Below are 27,572 nucleotides of genomic sequence, written 5' to 3' on the forward strand. Positions count from 1 at the left end.
TCACTCAATCCTATTCATGTCCTGCTTTGCCCTGCTAAGCCCTCAAAGAGTTACTAAAACACTTCTTTCTATCCTTCCCCTTTAGTGCCTTTTCATTAACATGGAGCCCTCTAAGTTTCCTTCTGTGGACTGAAGCCTTCTCTGTTCACAGTAAGGGACAGGTGCTGAGTCACACTGTTCACTGGTTTATTGAGATTCAGGGAGATCTTTCCCCACAAGACTTCACAGTGAGAAAGGGACACCACCTCCCACCTTATAGATCCATCTATCCATCTCAGTCAGCGGTGCCTTCCTTTGTTCAGGATTTTCACCAACTATCCATTGGAAGCCGCTCCCAAATCTGTTCCCATTTCTTCTCCCTTAATTGCCCCAGAAAAACACACAACCAAAGGGAACAATCTTGGGAGGCAGTGTGGAAAAGGAAAAGGTATATGTGGTGAGGCTGCTGAGGAGTGAAATTTCAAGCAAGGTACCAACTAGATTATGAAGTAGTGACATAAAATTGTATGAACAAATAAGAGAAAAAAAAGAGTCTGGTTCCCAGGGTACTGGAACTCAGATAAATCCAGAATTCACAGAGGGGAGTGTATTTACAAGCTGTGGGATGGGATAGCATGTTCTTCCCATCTGGGGGTAGGGATCCCCTGCTTCCTCTCAATCCCTCCTTCTGCTCTCTCTCCCTCCCCCTACTGGCCTGTCTTCCCTCACCCATCTCTCATTTGTAAAGCAAATGGACTCGACTCCCATCACAGCTAAGCCGGTCAGGGGGCTCAGGGGGCCCCCTGGGTAGACCCCCAGAGGGGTCTGGGGGTGTAGGAGGGTGGCGCCGTGAGCGGAGCTGCTGCCGAGACTGGAGCTGATGGCGCAATTCAGATACACGTTCTTCTTTCTGGAGGAAGAAAAACAATTGGGAGAGTGGGAAAAGGGGAAGTTATGAAGAGATACGGAGGAGGAAAAGGGAGGAATAGCAGAGAAAAATGCGGTGGAGGGGGGATTTAAGGGTAGATGGACAAATAAATTAAAATGAAGAAACAGTTAAAGAATAAGAAAAGCCAAAAGAGCATAATAGGAGCACCAATCGAAGAAAAGATCAGAGAAATAAAGGGGGTAGATAAAATGAGGGAAGGGGGAAAGGTCAGTATACACAGCTTCCAATAAGTCATACATAGAGTCATGTCAACCCAGTTTGATTATCCCCCACTCTGGCACTGCACTAGCCTCCAACTACAGCCCGGGGCACAGTGGATACCATTCCTGCCCAGACCCCCTTTACTGGAGAGGATGCTCAACATCCAGCTGCTGAGAGTGTTGGCTGCTGATGGCTCATAGCTGCCCCCGCAACATACCGCACAGCCCTTGACTACTCTCTCTCCTCCAGTGGGTCAAGTCAATAGTGCAGTTCATCAGTTCATGCCCAGAACTCCTCTCCACCTGAGGAGGCCAACACTAGATTTTACATGAGAAGGAATCCTTACTCAACTCTCCCTTTCCTTATGCTCCTCCACTCACACCCTGGCGAGTTTTCTCCTGAGACCCTCCCTCAATAGATCACACATACCTGGACCCTATTTCAGACTTGGCTTCATAAAACCCAACCTGAGATGTGAGCCTCCTGGACGCTACCAGCACCCCCTGCATCAGCACACACCTCAGCAATGATCTTCTCCAGTTCACGGTTCTCCTTCTCCAACAGCCGGGACTTCTCTTCCTCGTTGTTGTTGGTCGATGACCCTGTCTTCATGGTGTCTTGAGCTTCTGACTGCCACTCCCCTCGGGTGATCAATCTGCGAATCTGGGAGCGAATGTTTGGGGCATGGGATGACTAAGCAGGGACTGTGTCAGCTTCAGCTATTAGCTGACAGTGGATCGGAATTGAAAGGAATGAAAATAAGAGGGACAAGCTCGGTCCAAAACAAGGGAAGGAGTGGGAGGAGGGGGAAGGGAGGGAGAAAGGATAGAGGGGCACAGGCTAGAGAGTGGGAGAACACCCAGAATCTCACCTTGGGCACGAAGAGCACAACCAGAGTGATATAGGAGGAAAAAACTATGGCGAGAGAGGCAAAGGCAAAGGCTGCATCCTGCTGGCTGGACAGGATCATGGTGACGGGGGCAGTGATGAGGCATAAGACCTGAGGGCAGAGTGTGTTTAGGGAGTCTCAGATTTGCAGGCTCAGATAAGTTCCAGGGTTTTCTTTTCCCAGAATAGAGTCTGTGAGATCAGATTCCCAGTGAACTTTCCATTTCAAAAGGATCCAAACTTGGGGTCATCTTCAATTCTAGCTTAAGAAAAATCCCAAATAAACTGTCCTAAACCAGTTTTCAGCTCTAGGTCAACCCATCCTTCAAGGCAGGAGCTCCCATGATCTCTATATAATACACATTCAGAGTCCTGGAATCAGTCCCTGGACATACCTAACAGGAAATCTACATTCAGATTCCAGCCTGTGCGCCACAGACAAGCAATACAAATTCTTTCTTTCTGCTTCCTTGCCTCTGTAGTGGGGATACTAATATTCACTTCACTGGGTATTTGTGTCAAGATTAATGGGATAGTGTCTGTGTGTGTTTAACAAACTATAAAATGCTTTATAAATCCAAGGCATTAAAAAACTCTTTAAGACTTCCACCCAACCATCTGAGATCTAGTGCCTCATTCCTCTCAGGGTGCCCCACTGAGTTGCTATAGTCAGTGCCCAGGGTCAATGCCAAGTGTCCAGAGAGCTCACCGCCACATTGTAGATGGCCATGCCCACAGCCCGGTGGTCATTGATCTTCTCAGTGGACACACTCTTGGTTTCATAAGCAAGAAATATACCCAGCAGCAGCAGCAGCCCCTTGTAACCATAGAAAATGCCTACAACAGCAGGAAAGGGTTGTAGGGCAACAAAACTTCCATACTCTCATTCACTCCCCATCCTTTCTATGCCTGTCACCTACTGCTGCTCTTTCTTACAGTTCCACAATGGGAAAAGGAGCCTCTTTTCCAATCAAACCTTTCTGATCTAGCATTCCTCTCCCTGTCTGCTCCCTCCAATGTTCACCCAACTCCCCAGCACCTCGTAGCTTCCTCCCGGGACTAGCAGCCATGTCACACAGGAAAACGATGGTCATCAGCACCTGTCCATCAGGCAAGAGCCTGGGCCACGCAGTGTCTCACTTCATACCCTCCAGGTAGGAAGCTGGCTTTCCAGACTGAGAATAGGTTTGCCATTCGTGGTCATAGATCAGAGTGATATTAAAAAGGCCAGAGGGGGCCCAAATCCATGCCCTCACAGCCCCGGCTTTACTCTAGGAAGCTGTCTAGACACAGATGGTGTCAGGTATGAGAAGGATGAGGCCATCCACACTGGTCCCTCTGCTGAACACAAGTTCTACCTTATCCCTTTGTTAGACATTAAGCTCCTCAATGCAAAAGACCAACTCACCTCTATTCTCAGAAAAGATTAGTGCAATAACCAAAAGGAGGATATTCAAATGGGGTTGACATAAGACCTCTATCTCCTTTTCCAAAGATCCTTCTCCCTCCAAAGAGTAAGTTTTACTGTCCTTGCCCCATCCCCCCACCTTTGCTCCATCATTCCACTCCTTTCTCCCACATCCCACACACCAAGCCATGTATTCATCTTCTTGGAGCTGCAGTGCTCAAGCTGGGGCAGAATAGATACATCAATATCTTCCTTTGGTTCCTCCTTGGCAAAAGTCTAAGAGAGAAATAGGGCCACAGAAAAGATGGTTGCCATCCTCCCCTACCCTCTCCACCTCAGCTCAGTCCCTGACTCCCAACTCTGCCCCTTTTTCCTATGAGACCGCCAGTTTGGAGACCAAATCCACTCTAGGCCTGGAAGTGTTTGCCTGAACACTTTAGAAATGCTTATTCCCATGACTCCCAGAAAGTCTACACATCCTTCCCAGACCCTTCCTCACTTCCATTCTTCAGATGAATCCGGAGGCCTCTGATGGGGTACCTTTTAGGAAGGAGAAAAAACTCTGATATGCAGAAGACAAGAAAGCAGTCTCCTGCAGAACGACTTTCCTCCTCAAGGGGACTTCCCTCCACACACAGCCCCGAAAGCCCTGACCGCCAATGAGCCCACTCGGTCTCCTGACATTTTCTCTCAGACGGTACCTCAATGGTCCGGTGCAAGGGGTCCACGATCTGCCAGATGGCGAGAGTGAGGACGTCCATACCCACCAGCAGGCCCACCGTAGTGTACAGTTTCCAGGGCTCCAGGGTCTGGGTAAACACAGAGCACAGGCATGTCAGTGGAAACCCTCTAAGCCCAACAGCTAAGGCACTAGGGGCTGGGGGTGGGGAACAGCTCACCTTCCTCCACTCTTTCTTTTCCTCTTTCTTTGTGAAGACTGTGTGGACCCACCAGATTTTGGTAAACATGGAGCCATAGCCCAGACTAAAACCCAGACCCAGGAGCCAGAGGCGGGCCTAGGACAGGAGAGAGAGCAGAGGAAGAATAGTGTGGGACAGGTGGCAGGACTGTGGTGAGGATGGGACAGGCTGTAGGATGGAACAGGCAAGACATAACCAGTAGGAGACTGTGGGGGGTGGAGAAAGCCAGCAGGGGAGGGTCTCCCTACCTTTAACAAGTTCCTCCAATCCATCTTCTACTTTGCCACCAAGTGATCTTGCTAAAAATCTACTAGTTTTAATGGCCAGTCACTTCTGACAGCCCCCAGTGCCTACAGGTTGCAGCCTGGACATCTCTGATGTGGCATGAGACCTTTCACAATATACTCCCACCCACCTTTCCTGTGGAGAGCGAACTGCAAGCTGACAAGGTCCTTGCCATTTGTGAGGTCAACCAAGGGTTACCTCACCTCAAGGAACCCTCCTAAGAATGGAGAAGTATGAACTGATCAGAGAACAATGAGGTGTTGCTCGAGACCAGGAAGTACTAGCCGTGAGCAGACTGCAAAAGATCATAGCAGGGTGTGGGTTGCGTGATTGTGCAAAGGATGATCTTATCCTATCCAGCAACTGTATGCTCTTGTATAAAAGCAGCCTTGCAAAAATAAAACTGCACCACTGTCCACCATCAGTGGGCAGTGGACCTCCTGATCCCAGCTTTCTGTGTTCTTTCTTTTCTCAATTTCCCACTGTTCCCACTCAGGTTTATTTTCCCGGGCCACGCTGGACGTGGCACTTTCCAGGCTCATTGCCCAGGTCCTCACCTACCCCCACACTCCAGCCATGCTGAACTGCTCGCTCTCCCTCGATCTACTCTCCTTTTATCTTTGTTAGCCCCTGAAGTAACAATCCTTTATTTTACCAGCTGATAAAATCCCATGCATCCTTCAATATTCAAATGTTACCTTTTTTAGCCATCCGCCGAACTACTCTGTGAAAGTGCTTTCTCTCCTTTGCTACCATAGCACTTTGCATACATCCCTATTCTGATATCCCTCATATTGCACTGCAGTAAACTGTCTGCCTCTCCCACTGCATTCTGGTCTCGCTGGAAACAGACAGCTCCTGGTGAACTGGAAGTGCATGTGCATGCAAATGTCATGTGTACAGATGCATGATGAAGACAGGCACAGGGCAGAGGAAAGGAAGAAGTAAGGGTGGGTAGGGAAAAGGGTAGTTATTTCCCACTAGCATAACTTTGAACCTCACAAATAGCACTATTGAAACTAGCCTTTCCGCACAGCCCCAGAACCTTCCATGTACCCAGAGTCCCAGGCCTCCCTCCCTATATAACAGTAATCCCTTCCTCACAACTCTCCTGGCTGTCAGTTCAGATTTCTGCCTCTGTTTTTGCCAACCCCAACTAAGGCTCCCACAGGAAACCCAAAGTTCTTGTTCTCAGCCCCTACAGCAAAGACAAGCCACCATTGTTCAGGGGTCCTTTGTGCAGACCCCCTTCCTTCGTCCTCAGTACTCCCTCCTCTTCTCTCCAAGGCAACCTTGGAACCAACAAGTGCACTACAGAATGAAAATGTCTGGAGGCGCAGAAAGAAGGATGGAGCCAAACATATCAGAGGGTTGGTGTTAGAAGGAACAAGGACAAGAGTCAGGGAAAGACAAGAAGGAAAGGCAGGGAACTATACATCACAGAAGGTGCTGCTGAAGGGAGTAGGAGAGCCATATTTTGCAAGGTATCTGCCCAGCCCAGCCTTACCTGGCAGACGAAGGGGAACTGGTTTCTTCCAATGTGGTAACCATCCAGCCCGAGGGGGAAGACAGCAGCTAATGCCAGTGAGCAGCCCACAGCAGTCAGATTATTCAGGTTGGGCTGTGAGTTCTGGATATAACTAGGGCAGAGGCAGGAAGGGTGGGAGAGGGAGAAGAGAATTACAACTTTTCCAGGGAGGCTCAGTTCTCCAAATGCCATGCAATGACCTGATTCAACCTCAGGGCCACAGGACTAAAGAAGGCAGGCTTGGAGCAGGCAAAGGAGCCTTGAAAGACAAAACCGACACAGTCAGGGGGCTAGAGATAGAGCTGCGGAGGGCCTCCCAGCACAGACTCTATTTAGAGCCCTGCACTGCATTGCCTGGCCCCAAAGTCTTTTTTTTATTTTTCAGTTAGTTGCTTTAGACCAGGAATGGGAGCTATATCTGCTTTCCCTCCTTTCATTCTCAGTGATCACTGGGAAAACAGTAAGTCAGAGTGAAAACCTCGATGACACATAGCCTCAGAGTTACACAGGTGATTCTTACTCCCTTCAAAGATCATTAAGAAAAACAGGACAAGAAAAATGCCAGAAGATACACTTACCGGACATGGGAGTTGTAGATGTTAAAGGACAGACAGACTACAGCTAGGACAATACCCAGGCTGGAGAGAACCGAGACGGAGATAAAGAGTTTCTGTGACAGGAAGCGGAACGTCTTGATGACCAGGGTCTGGTCAGCAGGGGGAGACCCTCCTATAGCACAAGCAGGTGGGAGTCGGGGAGAAGTGAAAAGAGAAAGGAAGGAGGACAAAGGAATGAAGGTGAGACAGGAGGAAGAGCGAAGAACAAAGCTACTGATGGACAATCACAACTTTGGCTGTGAGGACATGAGGCCCTAGCTGCTCTGAGTCATGGCTGTTGCAGGTGGAGGGCTCTTAGGGAGGAATCAGAAATGAGATTAGAAAATGTAGCAAATGTCCTGTCTAGAGGCTGAGAAAGGCTGAGCTGTATCACCAAAGCCATAGTCTTTGTTTGTTATTGTTTGTTCTTTCTGTTTTACTGTTTTACTGTCTTTCTTGCAGGAAAGGAAAATGGTGAGAAAAAGAAGGGGATAGCTGAGAAATTTATGAGGTTTCTTAAAACGCACATCAAAAGCTTCAAAAACAGCCTCAAAGAATCTAATCTGGCCTCCTAACTTTAGGGGAAAAAAAGAAACAAAAACTAATCTGTGATTTTTAACCCTGACAGGGTAAAATTCCCAAAGGTGTTTTCCAGTTAATATTAAGAGAAAGCTCAAATGTGTCAGAGTTCAGAGGAGGGGAAAAAAAAAGCTAATTTCAATTTGCTAAGCTTGAAAAAAAAAAAAGTAATTTAGGCCATGCAGCATTTATAGCAGTACAGAACACTGCCCTAAATTCAAATTATAAAAAAAATTTCAAAACTCTAGCAATGTTGGGAACTACTAGATTTCAGTTGCGTGGGCAGATGGCAGGTGTCTCCAATGGCTGTGCCTCCCCCTCCATCCTTAAGACACTGAGCCTTTATTTTATCAAGAGGTCCTTCCTTTTGCCCACCTTTAGTATCTTTACCCCTTCCTTATTATTTTAGACCATCAAGCACACAAAGAATATTGCTTACTTTCCTTCTTTAAAAAGCACATTTTAGCAGAAGACAATTATATGAGGCTTTCCATCCTCTCCTATAGTTTAAGTAACTGTTTTCCTGACAGAGATAAAGAGGCAGCTCTAGGCCTGAAGTAGCTGGTTCTGATACATCAAGGCACCAGAACATCTGGGAAACCATTTCCCATCCCTGCCCACCTCCTGCTTCTAATTCCCAGTTACCCTAGCAATGTACTATTTTTAATAGAGCATTGCTACCAACCACCTATTCCTTCTCCAAATACACCAGTCTCCTCTACCCACATCTAGGATGTTTTATTCCCTTGCATTTAACCCTGGCCCCTGGTCCATCTCCCTGGTACATTTCAACCTAATGGCACCTACCACTCTATCTTCATTCAAATGCATGACCCTTTTCTGTAAACCCTTTTGAGAGAGGTTGAAGGAAAATATAAACAGGATCCACTTACCAATCCACTTATCCGTTTTGGACCAGGAAAGATCATCTTTGGTGCTATCATAGTAGCCAATCTTCTTGTAGCTCCCACCTGGGCAGATGACAACAGAAAGAGTGACCACGGATAGGTGAAGAACCGATCCCAGGCATTCTCGACTAGCCATTTCCCTAAGGTAGCTTTCCATGGTCGTATCTAATTTTTCCCTTCACCTGAGCCCTGAAAGATACTCAAAGGACCTGAGGGGTCATTTGAATAAGCAATGTGACTTAAATGCAATGTAAAGTGGATCCCTCAAATGAAGAATATCTTACATGTGTAAAGCCCTTCAGTAAAGAAGGCTCCAGTGTTGGCCGCTCATTCCACAGACTCATACCTCTTTTAGCAAGATGTTTCTCACTTTGATTCTAGCTTTGAAAGCTTTAAACATTTGTTTATTGTCCCCCTCATGATAGACACAATCACAGATTCTATTTTCCCAGAGGCTTTCATTTTAATTTTATAAATTTCTCTTATGTTGGTTCTTACGTGGGTTCTATTTAGCTAAGTTGCACTTGCCTCTTAAAGAGGAATTCAGTCACTTCTAAGATACCTGTTCTAGAACTGGCCCAGTTACCATAACTTTTTCATCAAAAGCCAACTCATACCCCTTTCACCATGGCCGAAATCCATTCCCTTTTGTCCTGGATACAAAGATCTCAAAGGATGTGAGAAGGGGGAGAAGGAAAGAAAGAAACTTTTCACAGGAAGCCAAGAAATGGCTCTCTTGGCCATGCTGTAAGTGGCTGAGAGTGGGGTGGAGCTGAAAAATTAACTCACAGGAGTTCTGCAAATACACAAGTAGGCTAAATCATAAGAAAATACAAACTAGAAAAGCCAAACTATACATATTAACAAAAAAAAAAAAATTGTTTACAGAGCAAGGAAATTCAAGGGATTCCCTTTAAAAATAAAAGGTTTGCTAGATCAGCTTTCCTTGAATCCATGGGTATGCACGTGACAGGTCATTAACCCTTCAACCCAAGCCACCAAAGGGAAATTTTTGAAATTAAAATAGATGCCACTGGGGAAAGAAAGTAGCTATTTACAAAGCGCATGCCACTTTTCAAGAACATAACCCCCGCAACCCAAAGAAATCACCCATACATAAGCTTTTTATTATTATTATTATTATTAAAGAGTTTGATGAATACAGTTAAGAGAGAAGAGCAGGAGGTGGGGAGGCATCAAAGCCACTTTGTGATGTCTCCTGCTGTTCTTCTACCAGACAGCATCCTAGCCTAGCCCAGCCCCAGCCTGGCCCTACCTGACTTCCCCTGTCCCCTTATGCTCCTGCACTTACCCTGTAGCTGCTCAATAAGTGTCCATGCCATCCGAGAGCCGCTGGCATCAAACACCACATGACCCTGTAAGAGAGAAGAACATGTGGAGGCAGACAAAGGGGATACGAGCAAGAGTGAACATCAAGGACTCTTTGAATCCTTATGTTTTTGATGTTAACTGATTATCTGAATGAATTCTATTTATGGCATTTGCCTGCATATAGGACATACCCCAGATGCCCATACCCTAGATTTTAGACACATTATTCTTTGAGAAGAAGTTTCGCCCATGAGATTTGAATGGGAAAAATCCCCAGAGAGAATACCAGGAGACCTGGCTTCTGACTGTGTGACCTGAGCAAGTCACCAAACCCCTTTGGATACTAATTTCCCCAGTTTAAAAATAAGGAGACGATCTTTCGGACCATTTCCTCTTTTGAAATCCTATAATTCTTATCTGAGTCATAAATATCTAGACCAAAAAGAAATGAGAGGAGGGGTTGAAAGAAATGGAATAGATCAATTTTCCCTTCTAATCACTTGTAGGTTTTCTGGTTTGAGGGTCCCTACTTCCTCAGTCTGAGAGAGATTATCTCAGGAAGGTAACTGAGACAGAGAATGCATGTTTCCAGGAGAAGAAGAGTCTGTCTCTCTCGATCTCTGTCTCTCTGTCTCTCTCTCAATGGGAGGACAGGGGAGTGTAAAGGAGGTTGCTCGGACTCACGGAGACACCCTCAAAGGAGGAGGAGTTCATTGCCCTGTAGATTTGGTCAGTGATGGTCTGGTTGTTATAGTTGAAGTCTTCCAGGCGCACACCCGAACGGCCACCCCCTCCAGATGTCTTGTTCAGGGCCAATGCCAAGGCCCAGATAGCATCATAGGCCAACGGTGCCTCCTGGAAGCCACCTGTCTCCTCGGGGTGTCTTTTTAGTCGCTTGGTCAGTTTTTCTACAAACTCCTGTGATGTCTGGGGAGGGAAGAATAGGAGGAAAAAACTGGTGTGTGAGGGATTCTGGGGTGGCGGGAGCATCTGATACTGGCTCCAACACTTCGACTTGAATAGACAGCTTATGTTCATGTTGTCAGACTGAGCATGTATATGCTTAAAATCTTTAACTATACCTAAGTGTCTGTCTTAGATCGAAAGTGACTAAAGCAGAGATTAGCTGGGTCTAATGGTCTTAATGTGTACAGTAGCTAGCTCAGAACTACAAAAGGAGAAATTTAATGTATGGACATTATGCATAATAAATGGCAAAGGACAGAAAGTAGAAATAGAGAAAAGCAAGAGACATGGATATTCCAATGAAGAGCTGCAATGTTGTTCTTTCATCCTTCAGTCTTTTCTAATAGTTGACCCAAGCAAGACCAAAGAGCTCCTCCAATTCTGAAAGATCCTAGAAAAGGTGACACCACAGCCTTCCTCACTTGGCTTGTCAACCAGGAAGACTTTTCCTTAGTGTGCCAACTACTTTTCATCCTCCTGTAATTTCAGTTCACTGTCTCTTAGATTGTTTTCAGAAGACTGAGTACTGCAGAAATAACCCTCACAGTTTTAAAGTCTATCATTCGATCCCTACCCACACCCCTCCCAACCCTCAATATTCTTTTTCCAAGAAAGCTAAATAGAATGACAGCTCCTTTAACTCTGTCATGAAATGAGTCGAGAGACCTGAATTTCTATACCTGGCAGTAACGCTGCTTAGCTAAATGACCATAAGCAAATTGCTTTAAGGTTTTGGAAATGTCTACCATATAAGGAAGAAAATCACATCTGCCCTTCCTTACCTCCCAGAAACCACACTGGCTCAGTGGCCAGCTCTTGGCAAGGTGCACATAATACACAGGGGCACTACACAACTCTGTCTAGATTTGTAATGTCTGAACGTACACACACTCTAATGAATAGGTGAAAGAACAAATAAAAATCTTTGTTCCCCAAGCCCTGCCCACATTTCTTTCTGTTCAGTTTTCTGTAGACACAAGGGAGTAGAAGATGCAAAGGACAGGCAGTGTAGTGCAGTGGACACAGCCTGGGTTGTGAAGACAGACAGGCCTGGGCTCTACTTCGCTTGAGGACAGGACTAGGTTCCATTCTTTTCTTTACCTCAGCATCCAGCACTGTGCTCAGCCAATAATGGATGTCCATTGGATTGGGCAGTGAAAATAATATGTATTATACTATAATGGTAAACATGTATTTACACATTTGTCAAAACCCACAGAATGTATAACTCTCATGTAAACTCTGGACTTTGGGTGGCAATGATGGGTCTGTGTAGGTTCATCAGTTTTAACCACTCTGGTGGGAAATGTTGATAACAGAGGAGTCTGTGCATGAGCAGGGGCAGAAGACACTGGAAAATCTCTACACCTTCCTCTCAATTTTGCTATGAACTTAAGTTGCTTTTAAAAAATAATAAAATTTTATTTTGAAATGTCCATTGAATAAATGGATGGATTCCAAATCTAACTAATCCACTTACCCATTATGTAATCTCAAACAAGTTATTAAACCTCAGTAATTGGCTGTTCAGCTTTAAAATGGGAAAAATACTACCTCGAAGAGTTATTATAAGATGAAATAACACATATTTAAAATGCTGGTTATAAAGTAAGTTACATTTTCTCTTTGTGACTTTTCCTATACCTCAACTTCATCTTTGTCACTGATACTCAGATCTATAATCCAGCTCAGTATTTCAAGTTCTATATCTTGAATTGTCTCTAAAACATCTGCAATTATATGACTGGTGATCTCAAATTAAAAATATCTAAAATTAAACTCAATTTTTTCCTCATTCCCCATCACTTCCCGGTACATGAGACTGAATCCTTAGAATCACCGTAGACTCTTTCAAATCACCAAGTTCTCTTAATTCTTTTGTTAAAATGTTTCATTAATATCATCCATCCCTACATAGAATAATGTTGTTAATAATAACAATAACAATAATAATAATAGTTAACATTTATATTGTCCATACAATGTAGCAGGCACTTTTCTAAAATACATATATTAACTTCTTTAACCCTTAAATAATTCCATGAAGTTTATAGTCCATGTTAGAGATAAGGAACCTGATGCACAGAAAAGTTTGACTTGGCTAAAGTTGTACTGCTAGTGTATGGCAGAGGTGGGATTCAAACAAACTCAGGCAGCCTGGCATCAAAGTCCCTACTCTTCCCAACTACCCTACACTGTCTCTGTAAGCTGAAATGCCTCTCTCCAAGAGTGCCTTCTGGACAGACAGCAGTTAAGCTGAGGCTTTCTAAATAGTCCTTCAGCCTCCAAGTCTATCCGACCTGCAGTTCAAAGTAAATACTATATCAGAAAATCACCCAAATGGGAAGGGAGTCATCTACGGTGCATGATGCCATCCTCTGCCCGGGTCCTCATACTCTCTGCTGGTTCCAGGTCACTACCACTAACGTGCTCGGCCACTGCTGGTGCCACTGGCTCTTTCCCCCATAACAAAAGTTATCAAAAACATCTTTCCCCCTTGAGTCAGCAAAGATATGGTTGTAAGTTTTCAAATGGAAATGTTATGAGGCAACTTAAGGAAAACAGAACAACAATCAAAATTCCATACCCATAGAAATTAGTGAAGTAACCGAGTGTAAATTTATAATCTTAATTTAACAGTCCCATCTATTTCTATATGTGACAATGGATGTTCGACAATGATCTAAAATGCATATCCTGAGGTAGGTTTTTATTTTGTATTGTGCCCAGACCTGATGGATCCTCTAACCCAATCAGAATTTACTCATAATCTTACCCCACCTCCCACCTGCCCCTCTAGCCCAGAGCTATATTATTTCTCCAGAATCTCTCTAACCCACTCTCCCACATCTGGCTCCTGGATTCTTTCTCTAAAATGTTTCTGCACTATTGACATTTGGAGCAGGATAATTCTTTGTTGTGGGGTACTGTCTGGTGCATTGCAGGTCATTACACAGCAGTTGTGACAACCAAAATTGTCCCTAGACATTGCAATCTCTGGTTGAAAACCACTACTCCAACAACAGTCCAGAAAATGTGGTCCCCAAACTAGTAGCATCAAATCCTCAGGGAACTTGTTAGAAATGTAAATTCTTAGACCTATCCCAGACCTAAGAATCAGAGCTTCCAAGGAAAGAGGTCATTGATCTGTGCACTAACTAACCTTCAGGTGTTTCTGATGGAAGCTAAAGTTTCAGAACTATTGATCTAAACTTACGGCCATCCTTACAGAGTAAAGGCACTTTTGCTTCTTTTCTAAATTGCCATGGCTCTGAGCTCCTAGGACCAACTCTTGCTTCCAATCCACTTCTCTTTATCCTGTTTAATTTATCTATAATCTTTTCCCCGGTTGGTTGTTAAGACTGCTTTAACCCTCTGGAAAGTCATGGCTTCTCCATCGGGCATTTTAGGCTTCTAAACAGGCCTGGTATCACTAGAAGCCCTGTAGCCTTGAAGGCAGGCACATCTTTTTATAGGGACCAAGAGCCAAAAAGAGACCTCCAACTCATTCTGCCCTAAAACCCAAATGTCCCTTTATTCCCCTAACCAAATCCCTGCTTCCTGTCAGGGGCTCCTCTAGCTCCATGCTAGGAAGCATAAGCCACAATTGGAAGGTCCTGGGCTCAGGGCACCAAAAAGCCTTTTCAACTTCAGTTACCAGCTCCTCTATTTCCCCAGGTCCTCAAGGATGACAGCTGTCAGGTGTGCTACAGGGATGTGACCTTCCAGAATTTTCCCATTGTATTTTTCAACCAAGATACCTTAAATAGAGTCCCTTCGACTATCCTAGGATGATGTCCATGATCAGAGTCCACAAGGCCTATCACAATCCATTGCCAGAATAAACTTCCTGAATCTTCTTTCTCTCTTGCTCAAAAACTGCCATCAACTTAACAGTGTTAGGCAATAAAAGCACAAACCTTTTAGTCAGATATTTCATGGTTTGCCATGGAAGGTGATAGGGCAGAGTGGTTTGGAGTTAGAGTCAACAACCAGGACTCAATTCCAGCTTGACCACTCAGTAGTTACATGAGCTGAGACAAGTCACTTAACCTCTCTGAGTCTCAATTTTCTGGCCTATAAAATGGAAATGAAAAATCTACATCAGACTATTGCTGTGAGGATCACTGAAATTATATATCTGAGCTCCTGGTTTACTACACAAAAACAACTGTTACTACAACTTTGTTTTAATGGGATATTTGCGGGCTTTATAACCATCACTTACCCCTTAAGATGGAGGGCTGAGCAGGCAAGGAGCCTCTTCATATTCACTCTATTCACTTGTACCCCTCGCCTGCAAGGCTGCCTCTGCCTTCCCAAATCAGAGAACGTTCTCCAGCTCCCTGTCTGTCACTAACCAGCTATCTGAGGTTAACTGATTTCAAAAGTCCCCTTTCATTTAAAGTTCTAAAAAAGGATCCTTAAAAAAGCATCAGGAGACAAGCTAACTGAGTATTAATCAGGGGTGAATATTAAGCAATAAAGAGCTCTGAAGTCACCAAGAAAATAAAAGGTATTTCTGCCAGGAACAGCACTTCCGTAAAGGTGTGCTTGCATAAACAGCATCTGTATTACCACTAATACCTCTCCCCCATTTGACTTCTTGCCAACTGCTCCTCGTTTCCACGGTAACAGCCCTTCTACTCATCAGGGGACTACTGAACAAACCACTCTCATTTCCTCTCTCTTTCCTGCCCCAGGAAGTCAGAGCGGAGGCGGAATCTACAGGAAACATGGCACAAACAAGTTCAGGGTGGGCGGAGGCCCCATGCCCCTCTGTACCTCCAAATTCCACACCTGTTCTTCTCCTCTTCAAGGCTCCCTCAGGCCTCCCCACCTGCCCAGGTGCCAATTTCTAAGTCCCCACATTCTCACCATGTTGGAAATGCTGCGGGTGTTGGCAGGGTTCAGCATGACAATCTCAGTAGTGATGTGACCCTCCACCGCCTCGGTCATTTCATCCACTGTGCAGTTGATAGATGGGTCATAGGTCTTGAACCAATTGTCAGCATACCACCCAATGAGGAACCAGACATACTTCTTCCCGAAGAGCCTCTCCTTATACACCTGAATGCAAAGGAGGGGGAGGGCTGGGTCTCTGTTTTTTGTTTTTTGTTTTTTTCTTTTTTTTTTTTTTTTTTTTGGCTTATCTCATTTGACACTATTCAGCCTCTAGGGAATCAGAGAAGAACAGAGAATTGAAAAGAGTCATCTATAAGTTTTGGGGATGGAAGGGTAAGTAGGAAAGGCTCAACTCCTCTAAGTTCCTCCCCAGCCTCTATTTTTAAGTGGCCTTTTCCAGCCAGTACGAAAAGAAAGGATTTAAAGTCTCCTCCAGGAACGCAAAGCAGTAGAAAAATGAGATCTGGAGAAAGTGCTGTGTGTGTGAGAAGCCAAGAGATGGAATCAGAACCAACAGACAGGGACATCATATTAATTATCACCTCAGATCATCTACTATCAACTTGAGTGAAGATGTGAAGAGGAGATCCCATGAGATACTCCAGGCAAAGGGCCCACCTAGTTCCCCTCCCTCTTCATATTTCAACTCCACCTCACAAAAAACTTTCCGGGCTTCAGTCTCATAGAAAAGTCCCACGATGATTCGGGCGTCCTGGCGCTACAGAATGGAGAGAGAAACAGAGCTCCTGAGGGACACCTGGAAATGCCAGAGGGGTTAAGCTAAGCTTTGAATTTCTGTGCTCAAGCACTTAGTGCAGGGCTCGGTGCAATAGGTAGTGAATAAATGTCAACTGGAAGATGGAGCTAAATGTCCCCAGGAGATGGTGCTGTCTCATAAAATCAAAATTTTATGACCGTGACAGAGGTGTTAGCTAACACTAGTGTAGCAATCATTGCAATATATAAGTTTATCAAATCAACATGTTGTACACTTTAACCTTAGACATTGTTATATGTCACTTATCTCTCAATTTAAAAACAAAAAACAAAAACAAAAACAAACCAACGTTCCCCCACCCGGCTCTCCTCTCCAACCCACCACTGTTCCCTCAACCCAGTCCCCCTACAGTCTGAGTCCACCACTCCAGGCCATCCCACCTTAAGGTTTTTGACCGGAACGGCTGGATCTGAGAAGAAACTCTGACGGAAAGTAATCTCGATTCCAGCTTCCTTCACTCGTTCCTCCAAATCATCCAGAGTCTTGAGTGGGAAAGAGAAATAGAAAAAACATAGGGTATACAATGGGGTAAAGATCAGAGAAGTTACCTGGGGATTACATACTCAACAAAGGAATGGCAATTCTGAACCTTCCTTCAACATCTTCTGTCCCGGGGTTCAGAGAGTGTTCAAAGAAAAGTATCTGGAGTCTTAGGATATGGCTTCCAAGTGAGAAGGTGCATGGAGAGCCCCTCCATAGAAGTCACCCCATTCACCCTCTTACCATCACCGACAGTATAAATGGGGAAAAGGAAACAGGAACCAGGAAAAGAAAAGGCGGTCTGGTATAAACAAGATGATGTCAGCCCCAAAAGACAAGTGGGCAGACAGACAAAAGGACCAGAGATGAATGTCTTGAATCACTGAGTAACAGTAGGAGCAGGATTAAAGGCCACTGAACATAAGAGTGGATTAGATGTTCCAAAGAATAGCAGAAAAGAGAGGAAAGCTGTCTTTTTCAGGTAGAGCCATGTGTTTCCTCTCTACCTCCATCAATCCCCTTCTCCCCCTTCCGTCTCTGTTTGTTGGCATCTCTCTCTAAGCCAACTACCTGACCCATGTACATAAACCTCGCTGTCTGCCTCTGTCACCTCTTTCTCTCTCCCCCTTTCTTTGTCTCTCTACCTTTCTGTCTCTATTCCCATATACATCTTTCTCTCCCACTCCCCATTCCCTGGCTCCTCCCTGTGCCCATTTCTATAGCTCCATTCTCTCTGTTTCCATTCACATACAACCACCACCCCCCTTGAGTGCCTCTGGATCTGCTACTTCCCTGGGTTTCGACGGCGTATTCACTCCCTTACTGTGTCCCTACTTTAATATACCTACTTTAATATAACTGGGTCACTTGGGGTTTATCTGTCTGAAGAACAAATTATCAAAGGGGAAAAAAAGTCCTAAAACCAAAAAGTTGGAGAGGGTCCTAAAAATTCAGCTCATTCATTTCCCTGGCTACAGAAAGAACATGCACTTAACCCACTTGGAATGTGTTCTCTTTTGATAAAGAATCAGGAACTTCCCCCTAAAAGGTTGAATACCACGTCCCATCTCTCTGCACTGGAGTCTTTACCCAGTCCCTCCTTACCGAAGTGAAGACCTCAGTGGTCTGCTGGATGGTGGCGATCTTCTTCCAGCCCCACTTTTCAAAGAGTTTCACACGAGTAGGATTGTGGAGAGTGGCTGATGGATGAGTTCGAAAGAATGTAGGAAAGCGCTGTCGGTTTGACAGAGCTGGTGAGCTGGAGCCATAGGAAAGCTAAAAGAGACAGGGATAGTGCCAAAGAGGACCTTATCAGTAGACTCCATTAAGACCTGCTAAGAGTTCCTTCAACCCTTTCCCATCTCTAGGCTTCTCTCTCCTACTCTCTCCAAGAGTCCCTATTTCTACCCTAAGAAAAGTGATTCTCAAAAGCCCTCGCACCCCTTACAATCAGAACGTCCTTTCTCTTATCTAACTTTGGCTCCTTGGGATGATGAACAAGGTCAGTTGCAGTACTGTCAGACTACTATTGCTAGGAGGCTAATTAGTTCAGGTCTAAAAAGGACTCTGAATCTTGGAAGCAGTCCTCTTAAATATGCCCTTTCTTTAGTATAGCCCAAAAGGGAATGGCCCACCTTCTACCCCCAAGCTCTGCTTACCACAATGAGGTTCCACATCCTAGCAGCCTCAGCCACAAGTGTGGAGACAGAGCTACAGCCAGGCATGAGGATGATCTTGATAGGGTCATTGTAGAGCAGCTCGTACAGGTACTTGGTGGCTTGGCCTGGGTCACACTAAATAGGGGTGGGAGAAAATGAGGGTAGGCTTTCCCAGCACTCCACACCTATCTGCAACAACTACTCTTATTTTTCCCAAAAAGTTAGTTATTTCTCCCAACTACCCATCCCTCTGCTGAACCTTTTTGTCATGATTACCATGTTCTTCTCCTTCCTAACATCTCTTCCTGTCTTCTCTTATTTCCCTTCATTTGTTAAATACCCTTCTCTGTCTTCCACCTGGTGCCTTACGCATCAGTATTAATACAAAAACCATCTTCCCTCCTTTCAGCTCATCCTCACACTCTCGCCCTATGTTTCTGTGCTTCAAACATCTGTAAGTAGAAGAGTCTGCAGAAATGTGAATAAACTCTCCCCAAGCCCTAGACCCCCTCCTCAAAGCCATATTATGAAAATTTCTCCCTCACCTCTGCAAACTCCCTCTCCCAACCTTCCTTTCCTTTCCTCCCTCTTCTCTTTTCAGGACTAGTGGTAAATAAACAAAAGAGAACAGGAATGAGTCCAACAGGAGGTCTAGCTCAGCATCCACCCCCTCCTTCTGGGCCCTGACATTTGACAGGCCCATTAGAAACAAAGACACTCAGGGGTAGAAGTGGGGGAAGAAACAAGGATGAGGAAAGAAGTGGGTAGAATAAATAGAATGACTCTCAAGAAACTAGATAATTTTAGGGTGCCTAAAGGAGAGACATGGAGATAGAGAAAGTAAACAATGTAGAAAGCTAGAGATGAAAGGGAGGAAGGAAAGTGGAGGAAGGAAGAGCCAGCAATGGGTGTTTCCCTCCTGCTGAAATATGACATTTCAGAAGCTGCTGGAGCTCCAAAGGAAGTGAAGAAATGGAAGCTAGTGGGGAGCCAGGGCAGAGGGGACACAGACAGGAGGCATAGGATACTGGGGAGGGTGAAATGGAGGGGCATTTCCAAGGAAATAAAGAAAGCCCTCTAGATCCTGCTCACTTCCCACAGAGGCCTGACATTTGGAACACAGTGGGAAGTTGGAGAAGGGGGAGTCAGGGGAGGCTGACAGAGTCTGGAAGAACCAACACTCACCCAGAACTCTGTTGCCCACTCAACCCCACTACAAAGGGCAGTACTCAACATCTGCTTAATGGCTGTTTTTTGAAGGTTCTTCATCCCTCCCACTTTGGCATCTTTTGTATCTTTACCATTCTCAGCTCTCACCTTCCTGCACTCTCCCAGCATCTGTTACTCCAGATCCTGCCCCCAGCTTCTCCCAAGGCCCCTCAGTGCCCCTCCCTTTTCAGTCTGAAGAGGTCGATAGGAACAACAAGGACATAGAAGAACATACAAGATATATATATAATCAGCAACATATGATACCTAGATGTCTCTTTTTGTGTCCTCATCCCTTCCTTTTTCTTATATCCTTTTCCCCCTTCCACACCCAATGCATTACTGCAGATTTCCTCCACCATGTGATTCTCACCCCCTCCCCAATACACTTCTATTCTCCTCCCTCTCCTCTGCTCTTGCAAGGATCCAGATTTGCAGTCAGGAAACAACACATTCCAGTTTCTCTGCCTTTCCATCTCATTCTTGCTGCGTCTGCTATTTTTTCCGCCACCTCCTTTCTCTCAGGTCCCCCATCTGCTCTCCAACACCTCCAGGGACTCACCTGTCATCATGTATGAGTCTGAGCTCAAACACAGGGATCCCAAAGTCCCTGTGATCCCCTATCATAAAGCCTGCACGCATCCCCCATCTCTCTTCCTATACTCCCACCCACCATAGCCAATTATCACTCTTGCTCTCCCAAAGCTTGACCCTTCCTCCCTGTTCTGGCCCTGTATTTCTCATCCTGCCTCTCCTACTCTGTGCCCTACTGCTCTTCCCATTTACATCCTGGGCTTAGCTACATAGGCACCCACCAGGGCAGAAGTTTTATTGGTAAAAATGCAGATCCTTGGGACTCATCTCTAACCAAGAAGTTAGAACTGTATATTTAACAAACTCCTCTGGTGATTATTATGTACACTGAACTTTGAGAATCACTGGGTAAGTGTCAGAAGGTATCTGAAGTTCCCTCTCTAAGTTCCTAACAGTCCTTGTGTTCTCTTCTCCCCAAGGATCCTACCTTCAACCCAACTTCTGCCCCCTCCTCCTTCACACACCTATTTCTAGGTGCAGGTCTCTGCTCTAAAGAATGAATATAAATCCTCGGTCTACCCCAGGTGTGAAATAGGCAACCCTCACCCCTATACTCTGTTCTACTCACCCCTAATGCCTTAAGTCGCTGGGCCACATGTCAAAGAAGATAAATTTGAGGTCCAAATTTTCCTTCCTTCCCTGTGCCACATCTTTCCTCGTACTCCCAATTAGGAGTAGGGAATAGTGGAGGAAAAAGAATCTCATAGGACCATCTCTTACTACCAATTTTCTTACCTCCCCACCCTTCTTCCTCACCTCCCTAACCCTACATCTCATTTCCCTTCTCACATCTTAGAGATGCTGTAAAGAATATAAATTTGAGATGCAAGTTCCACAAAATGCCCCAGGATCTCTCACTATCCCCACTCTTCCTCACCCCCTCCTGCACTGCCATTCCTCGCTGTCCTCTTTCTGCTCTCTGTATCCTGATTCCTCTCCATCCCTCTGCTATTGTGGGGGCTCCCACGTGGTTCTCATCCAATTCATTTTCCCAGTGTCTCTGCCCATCTCTTGACCATGAGCCTTTCTCAACTACAATATTCTATATAGTCCTACAATCCAGGAATCCTCCACAGGGTTGGGGAGAGAGGGATGAGAAGGAAATAGGCAGGGCTCACAGCTACCTTGCTGTTTGTTGTGATAAACTAGAGCACTCATGTCCCTCAAAATGTTCCTCAACAGTCCCTATTCCTTCCAGCTCCAACTAGATGCCAAGATTTACCTTGTTACCATGGTAAATGTAAACCCCTGATCCAGCTCCCCATCTCTCACATTCCCTCCATCCCCCAACCCAACCCAGGGTTAGTTTACTCCCCAGAGGATCAGGATCAGCTTGTACCCTAAATCTATTACCAGTTCCCTCAGCCCCAGGCACTTCCATGGGTCTCTGAGAGCAAAAGGGTCTGCCTTGCAGCATGATTAACCCTCCAGAACCCCTTAGACCCTCATCCTGAACCTCCAGCTCCTGTGCTTCTCCCCAATCTCCCGCACTCCCAGCCCTTCTCCTGCTAGTCACACATAGGAGGGGTCTGCCTCAAAATCCCCGAAGTGACTCAGACTGAGAGGGCTCAGACTGAGATGGAGTGCAGCGAGCTCCCCAAGCCCCCTCCTCCCACTCACTCCCATGTCCGGGGCTACCTTGCTGTCGTGGTGGATGAGCTTGAGCTCATAGTCCGGCAGGATGTCCCTGCGGCTATTCACGTCCTCCAGCGCCATCTCCACCGCGGGCTGGCAGGCCTGGCCCCCTGGCCAGCCCCCACTCATGGGAAACAGCGCCCCGATGTACACTGCGCGCCGTTCTGAGGAGGGGTGCGGGGGTATCCGCGGGTGAGGCCGCGGGAGATGGGGGGAGTGGGAGGCCCACACCACCGGAGCCACCCCTGCCGCCATCACCGCCAGGAGTGGTAGTGGCCACCCCACCCGGAGAGAAGAGGCCCCCGGACCCATGGCGGGGAGCGGGAGGTAGCTGCTTGGGGAGAGGGGAGCTCAGGGAGGACACTTGTCCTGGGGAGGGCTGCTGAGGGGATGTCGAGGAGGGGCCTCCATCCCTGGTTCTGCAGGGCAGAGGGGATTAGGGCCTCGGGGAAGCAGGGACGGTTGGCTTCCTGCAGCCCCCACCACAGCTCTAGCCACCTCCACAGCCAGAAACCGCAGACTCTCCTCACAGACTGACCGACCGACCGAGGGGAGGAGGAGGGAGATGTAGGGCTGGGAGGAGGCTCTGACGTCACGGGCGGCAAGCAGCACAGGGGAGGGGCAGGAGTTGAGGAGAGAGGAAGGGGGCGGGGACGGAGGCAGCGAGCGCAGCTGTGGGAAGGACAGAGAGGAAGGGAGAGGGAAGCGGGGAGAGACGGAGGACGCGCAACCCCCGGGGTTGGGAAAAGGAATGGACAGAAGAGAGGAGTCCCACCTAAGGGGACATCAGGGAAAGGAGAAATGAGGGGAAAGGGCGTGTCAGGAGGGAGGGGCGGGCAGAGGGGGCCACAAGAGGCTAAAGCACTGAGGAGCAAGGGATGAAGAAGAACAGGACAGGAGTGGAACTCTAGAAGGAAGGACTGGCTCCTGAGAGTCTGAGTGGGGCTGTGAATAGGTGGGGTGAAGGACTGATGGTTGTGAGGGAGAGGGCGTTGGGAATGGTTTCGGAAAGAGATATTTGGGTACAGAAGGGGAGGTGCAAAGGGGAGTGATGGGGATAAAGATACGGACAAGGGGCTGGGTAGACAAAAGTGAAAGGGTGATGGGCGAAGGAGCTGAGATCATATAGAAGGGAAAGGAAAGGATATGGGGAGATGCTGAAGGAAGGTGAGGCTTAGCCGGAGGTGAGATGGGTAGGATGAGCTATGGGAGTGGTCAGGTAAAATCCTAGGGACTGGGCAAGCAGGAATAGGTTCCAGAGAGGGTCAGAAGGAATCCCACAGGGAAAGACAAAGCGGAAGCTCAGAGTCTCCCAGCCCCCTGCCGCCCCCTGCTGGAGCTCTGCCCTTTGGCAAAAGCAGAGAATGGGAGAAGGCGGAGCCAAGGGAAGTACAGCCGAGCAGGGAGATGGGAGGGACCACTGCCTCGCGGAAAACCGTGACTGGAGGCAGGAAACAGGTAGGGAAAGAAGAGGCCGGCTGCAAACTGCGATGGGCGGGGAAAGGTGGGAGAAGGGCCACACCCCCACCCATAGCCTTGGGGCAGAATCCCTGGGGGTGAAGGGTGAAGAGTGAAGGGTCAGGGTATAGCAGTGCACGCGATAAGGGTTTCTCATCTCACCTGAGTGTGGCGTTCGATTCACTGGCAGCAGGAAAGACGGGGATCAGAGAAGAGTTACCACTGGCGCCCAGCTTCCCTGGCCTCATCCCTAGCCCCCTCCCACACCTGTCCATGCCGGAAGACCGGGTTGAGCAGAAGCCTGCGTTTCTGAGGGGAAAGTGCCTGGGGATAAGAGCAAGGTGGAACTATGGGTCAGGATTTGTTGCTTTTCTTTTATTTTTCACAGGACAACAGAATTTGAGACAGGAGTTGCCTGCAGCTAAGACATGGGCTGATCTTGGTTTTGTGGAGCCTAAATATAAAATTTAGCGGTCTCTCTTTAAGATGAAACAATTGCAGATTACAACTACAATTGGTTTTAACCTATTGCTGCTAAAATATCTTACTTATGCAATTTTTACACAAACCTATGATCCTGTGAATACATTATTATTAGAGCACAGGAAGAGGTCTGTGTAAATGAAGAGTCTCGAAGCTTAAATTTCATTAGCTTCATAGTCGATCCACCCCTAGATGGGACTCCCAATTTCCAAAATGGAATGATAAACCACAAGCAATATAATTAAGGGAGAAAAGACTCAAGGATCTTAAGTCTACAAGAGTAGAGGAAGCATAATGTACATCTGCATCCCAGGAGAGAAGGCTACAGAAGGAAAATATGGATGCTAGCAAAAGGGGAAATATGCATAACTAGAAAGCAGAATGTAGACACAAGATGGATTCCCTTGGGAAATAATGGAGGTTGTCTGAGAGACATAGGACTGCCCCCTCTCCAATCGATAGGCTGTCCTGAATGCTCTGACAGTTCTGCCCCAAGTTTTAAGCCATTTTAATTTTTATCCTGATAATTTTCCGCCCCAGATATTCTTTCCAATCTTATCAACTTTTCTAACTGTGCCATGATTTACTGCTGAGTCTGTACAATAATTCAGTTATAATGAATGGAGAGGGATCAATTCTAGAAGAGGATTATGTATATAGAAAGTTCTAAGCTTAGAGAAAATGACTGAGGCTAGGGAAAACTGGAGTATTGAAATCTTAAGAAGGGTGAATGGTGGACGAGATTCGTAAAGAAAAGGAGAAAATATGAGACCCAAGAATTGAGAGCAGGGAAAAGATATAAAAAGAGAAAGGTAAAGGAAGAAAGTCCCAACCCAACATAGGTAAAGTGGAGGAATTTTGAGGTGGGTAGATGGAGGAAAGAGTTGGGCTTTCATCTCTGCCTCCCCAAAGCCCCCCAATTCTGTATACCACCCATCCTTTCCCACCATCCATTCCCAGCCCACACCCATCCTCTCATCAGCTGCCTGCAGGCAGCTATTCCCCTCACCCTGGCAGTGAGGCTTGGGGGTGCTCCACTGGCCCTGATTACAGATGCTACGGGAGCCGCCCACCAGATGGAAGTCAGGGTCACAACGGAAATCCACCCGGGCTCCATCTAGAGCTGGGAGGTCCCCACCCGTCAGGAACACCTTCCCATTTTCCAGGATCAGATAAGACTTGGAGCAGATTCGGACTGTGGAGAGATCAGAAAACAGAGAGGCAGGTTGGAAAGTCTCAGCTTTGGGTTTAGGCCCACAAGCATCCTACGGTGCAGAAAATCAGGTGTAAAAAGGATTGGCCCCTCTATCTACCAGTAGTCCTCCCTTAGTCCTGGAAGCATACATGCATTCTCACAAGAAAAAGGATAAAAGCATTGCCATGTAGGATCCCAAGATGGAGCTATAAGCACATAAAATGCAATCTCCTCAGTGGGCAGTTCTCTGGCTTTGGGATGTGTGGATGTATGTGACTTTAGATGCACAATCAGATTTGCCTTTCTTATTCTAGTTGGCTTGTATTACTGTTAAATTGGGTTCTGTTTCTTGGGTATATGGTCTCTGCATTGGAGACAGAGGTTATTTGGAAATGTGGTGAAATCATTTTACAGTGCTTTTGCATAATCTACCATTAATAATCATCAAAAAGAGTAACTCACAAGATGAATAATCAGGTTATTTTATCAATGGTTAGTGGCGTAATGAAGGATGAAATAAAATGTGCAGGCTGCTAACTTTACTGCCTCCACCTATACAGATCAAAGGCCCTCCTACATAGTAATCATTCAATAAAAGTATCTGTGAATTTACTTACACTGGATTTAAAGTGCTCATTTGCAAACAATGCGAAATTTGAGGCAGGAAGAGGAATGGTCTTGAAGAAGGGTGGGGCTTTAGGAGGCTACTCACCACAACGGCTGGGTATGTCCATATCTGTCCAGGAGCCATTTGCCAGGCACTTTCGGACCTTGGGCCCCACCACCTCACGCTCTCCCCGGCACACATACTCAATCTCATAGTCCACGGGCAGAAAGTTGATAGCCTTCACCTGGTCCCGAGTCAGGCCCCTGTACCTGATGCCCCCTTCCCAGGGTGGGTGTATGATCTGGCAACCTGAGGGGTGAGTCGAGAAGAAGTAAAGAGACAAATGGTGGGGAAAAAGGAAACAGCAGTCAGCTGTTGGAGGCAGGAGAGCCAGGGCGTGGTCTATGGGCAGGTAGAGGACAGAAGGGAGGGATGGGATGGGATGCTAGAGGGTGGGAGTGGGGATGGGTATAGAACTCTGCTGAAGGACAGAGAGTAATGAGCCAGGGTTAAGGCTAATGAGAGAGCCCACAAGTCAGGAGGGAGGGATGCTGGTTGGGGGTAAGGAGAAAAGTAATTAAATAGTGAAGGGGTGTGATGTATGAGTGAGCTGGGTAAGGAAGGCTAAAGGAGGATTATATGAGTTGAATTAGGGTGAGATGAGATGGAGGTCTTATAAGGCCATCTGGGCAGAAACATAGAAGCAAGGAAAGGGCAGAACTGGGGTAGTAATAAGAGACCAGGAAAGGGGTGGAACTGAGGACATAACCCAGGGTCACAGAAAGGTGGCCTAGTGTAATGTGGGGCAGAGAAAAAAGGGTGCTGGGTAGTAGTGTGGGTTGATAGAAAGGCATTCAGGAGTAGTAAAGTGGGGCCAAGACTGGGTTGCCAGGCCACGATGTTATGGCTGACAGGATAGTAATGAAGACCAGGAAAGAGACGGGAGTGGAGAGGGGCCCGAGGTCGCTAGAAAAGGATGCACCTTCCGAAGTGGCGTTAGGGGTCTGCGCCCCGCCTGCGGCCGGGGGGCGGAGGAAGAGCGGAACCAACAGCAGCAGCAGGAGCAGCAGCAGCATCTGAGTGAGAGGCGGCGGTGAGGACCGGACGGAGCCCCACGGGCACTGCATGGACCCAGCAAGCGACCCGGCCTCCCTCCTAGCCTCCGACCCCGCTCAGCCTGAGGACAAGGAGAGCGCGCCACCAAGGAGGCGGGGGCGGAGCCCGGCGCGGGGTAGCGGGGGAAGGAGGAGAGAAAGCCTGTCCCCACCCTCCTCCTCGGGCCCCCCCCCCACCCTCCCGGGACTCCACCTCTCACCACCTCCTTTCCCCCGGCCCCCGCGGCTAGTCGGAGCCCGGCTTACCCACGCTCCCAGATTCCTTCCTCGCCGTTCCTTCTCTCCCCTAGCCCCCGTGCCCGCCTCGGCCCTCCCCTGCGAACCCCTCTCGGAGCCCTACTTCCTCCGGGCCTTGGCTCTTACCTCGGCGCGCCGGCCCAGCTCCCCGGCTCTCCCTGGCCTCAAGGCCCCAGGCCCGGCCGCTCCTCCCTCTCCCCACTCCTTTCTCTTCCACCTTTCCCTTCCTCCCTGCCCTCCTCCCCTCAAATCTGGGCTCCTGCCCAGCCAGGGTCTCTGCCAGCTCTCTCGCTTCCCTCGACCCCACTCCCGTCTCTCCTTCCCCCAGGCGGCGGTAGCCGCGGGATCGGGGAGCTGGGAGCGAAGGAGGCGGCGCCGGGGACCCGGGAAAGCTCCTGGGCGGAGGGAAGAAGGAGGGTGCGAGAGAAGACTGGGCAGGGGAAAGAGAAGGGGAGACGAGGAGAGGGCCCCTCCCACCACCGGAGCCCGGGGAGCCGCCCCGGAATCGAGCCCCGCCCTGGACCGCCCACAGCGCCGGGGGGCGGGCGGCGGCGGAGAGCTGAGCTCAGGGCTATCGGAGAGTGAGACGCTGGTGCTCACGTGCGTACGGCGGGGACCCGCAGTCAACCCTACTGGAAGCTGGGGTGCGGGCGAGCAAACCCGAGCCTAATTTGGGCAG

At 47.4% G+C, this 27,572-nt stretch overlaps 1 protein-coding gene across 11 annotated transcripts; it reads right to left on the reverse strand.

Moving 5' to 3' along the window:
* Positions 1–165: 165 nt before the first annotated feature.
* On the reverse strand, positions 166–27,356 carry GABBR1 (gamma-aminobutyric acid type B receptor subunit 1). Of its 11 annotated transcripts, XM_036237678.1 has the most exons (24): positions 27,020–27,353; positions 26,524–26,617; positions 25,647–25,850; positions 24,749–24,934; positions 23,419–23,439; positions 21,802–21,962; positions 18,361–18,495; positions 17,807–17,977; positions 16,603–16,704; positions 16,097–16,162; positions 15,418–15,609; positions 10,258–10,500; positions 9,554–9,617; positions 8,227–8,304; positions 6,737–6,887; positions 6,138–6,270; positions 4,325–4,441; positions 4,127–4,234; positions 3,608–3,701; positions 2,727–2,854; positions 2,001–2,129; positions 1,649–1,792; positions 1,347–1,431; positions 729–889 (listed from the first exon to the last, which is right to left on the reverse strand). In XM_036237678.1, the coding sequence occupies exons 2-24, from the start codon at positions 26,615–26,617 to the stop codon at positions 870–872; spliced, it is 2,826 nt and encodes a 941-aa protein (XP_036093571.1). In that variant the 5' UTR covers positions 27,020–27,353; the 3' UTR covers positions 729–869. The 11 variants fall into 11 exon arrangements, 10 of the variants coding, with proteins under 10 accessions (XP_015976175.1, XP_036093581.1, XP_036093578.1 ...); XM_016120689.2 differs by lacking the exon at positions 1,347–1,431 and having other exon boundaries at positions 166–889; positions 27,020–27,352; XM_016120690.2 differs by having other exon boundaries at positions 756–1,431.
* Between the last annotated feature and the right edge of the window lie 216 nt (positions 27,357–27,572).

Source organism: Rousettus aegyptiacus, unplaced genomic scaffold (genome assembly GCF_014176215.1).
Source record: "Rousettus aegyptiacus isolate mRouAeg1 unplaced genomic scaffold, mRouAeg1.p scaffold_m13_p_1, whole genome shotgun sequence".
NCBI classification, from domain to species: domain Eukaryota; kingdom Metazoa; phylum Chordata; class Mammalia; order Chiroptera; family Pteropodidae; genus Rousettus; species Rousettus aegyptiacus.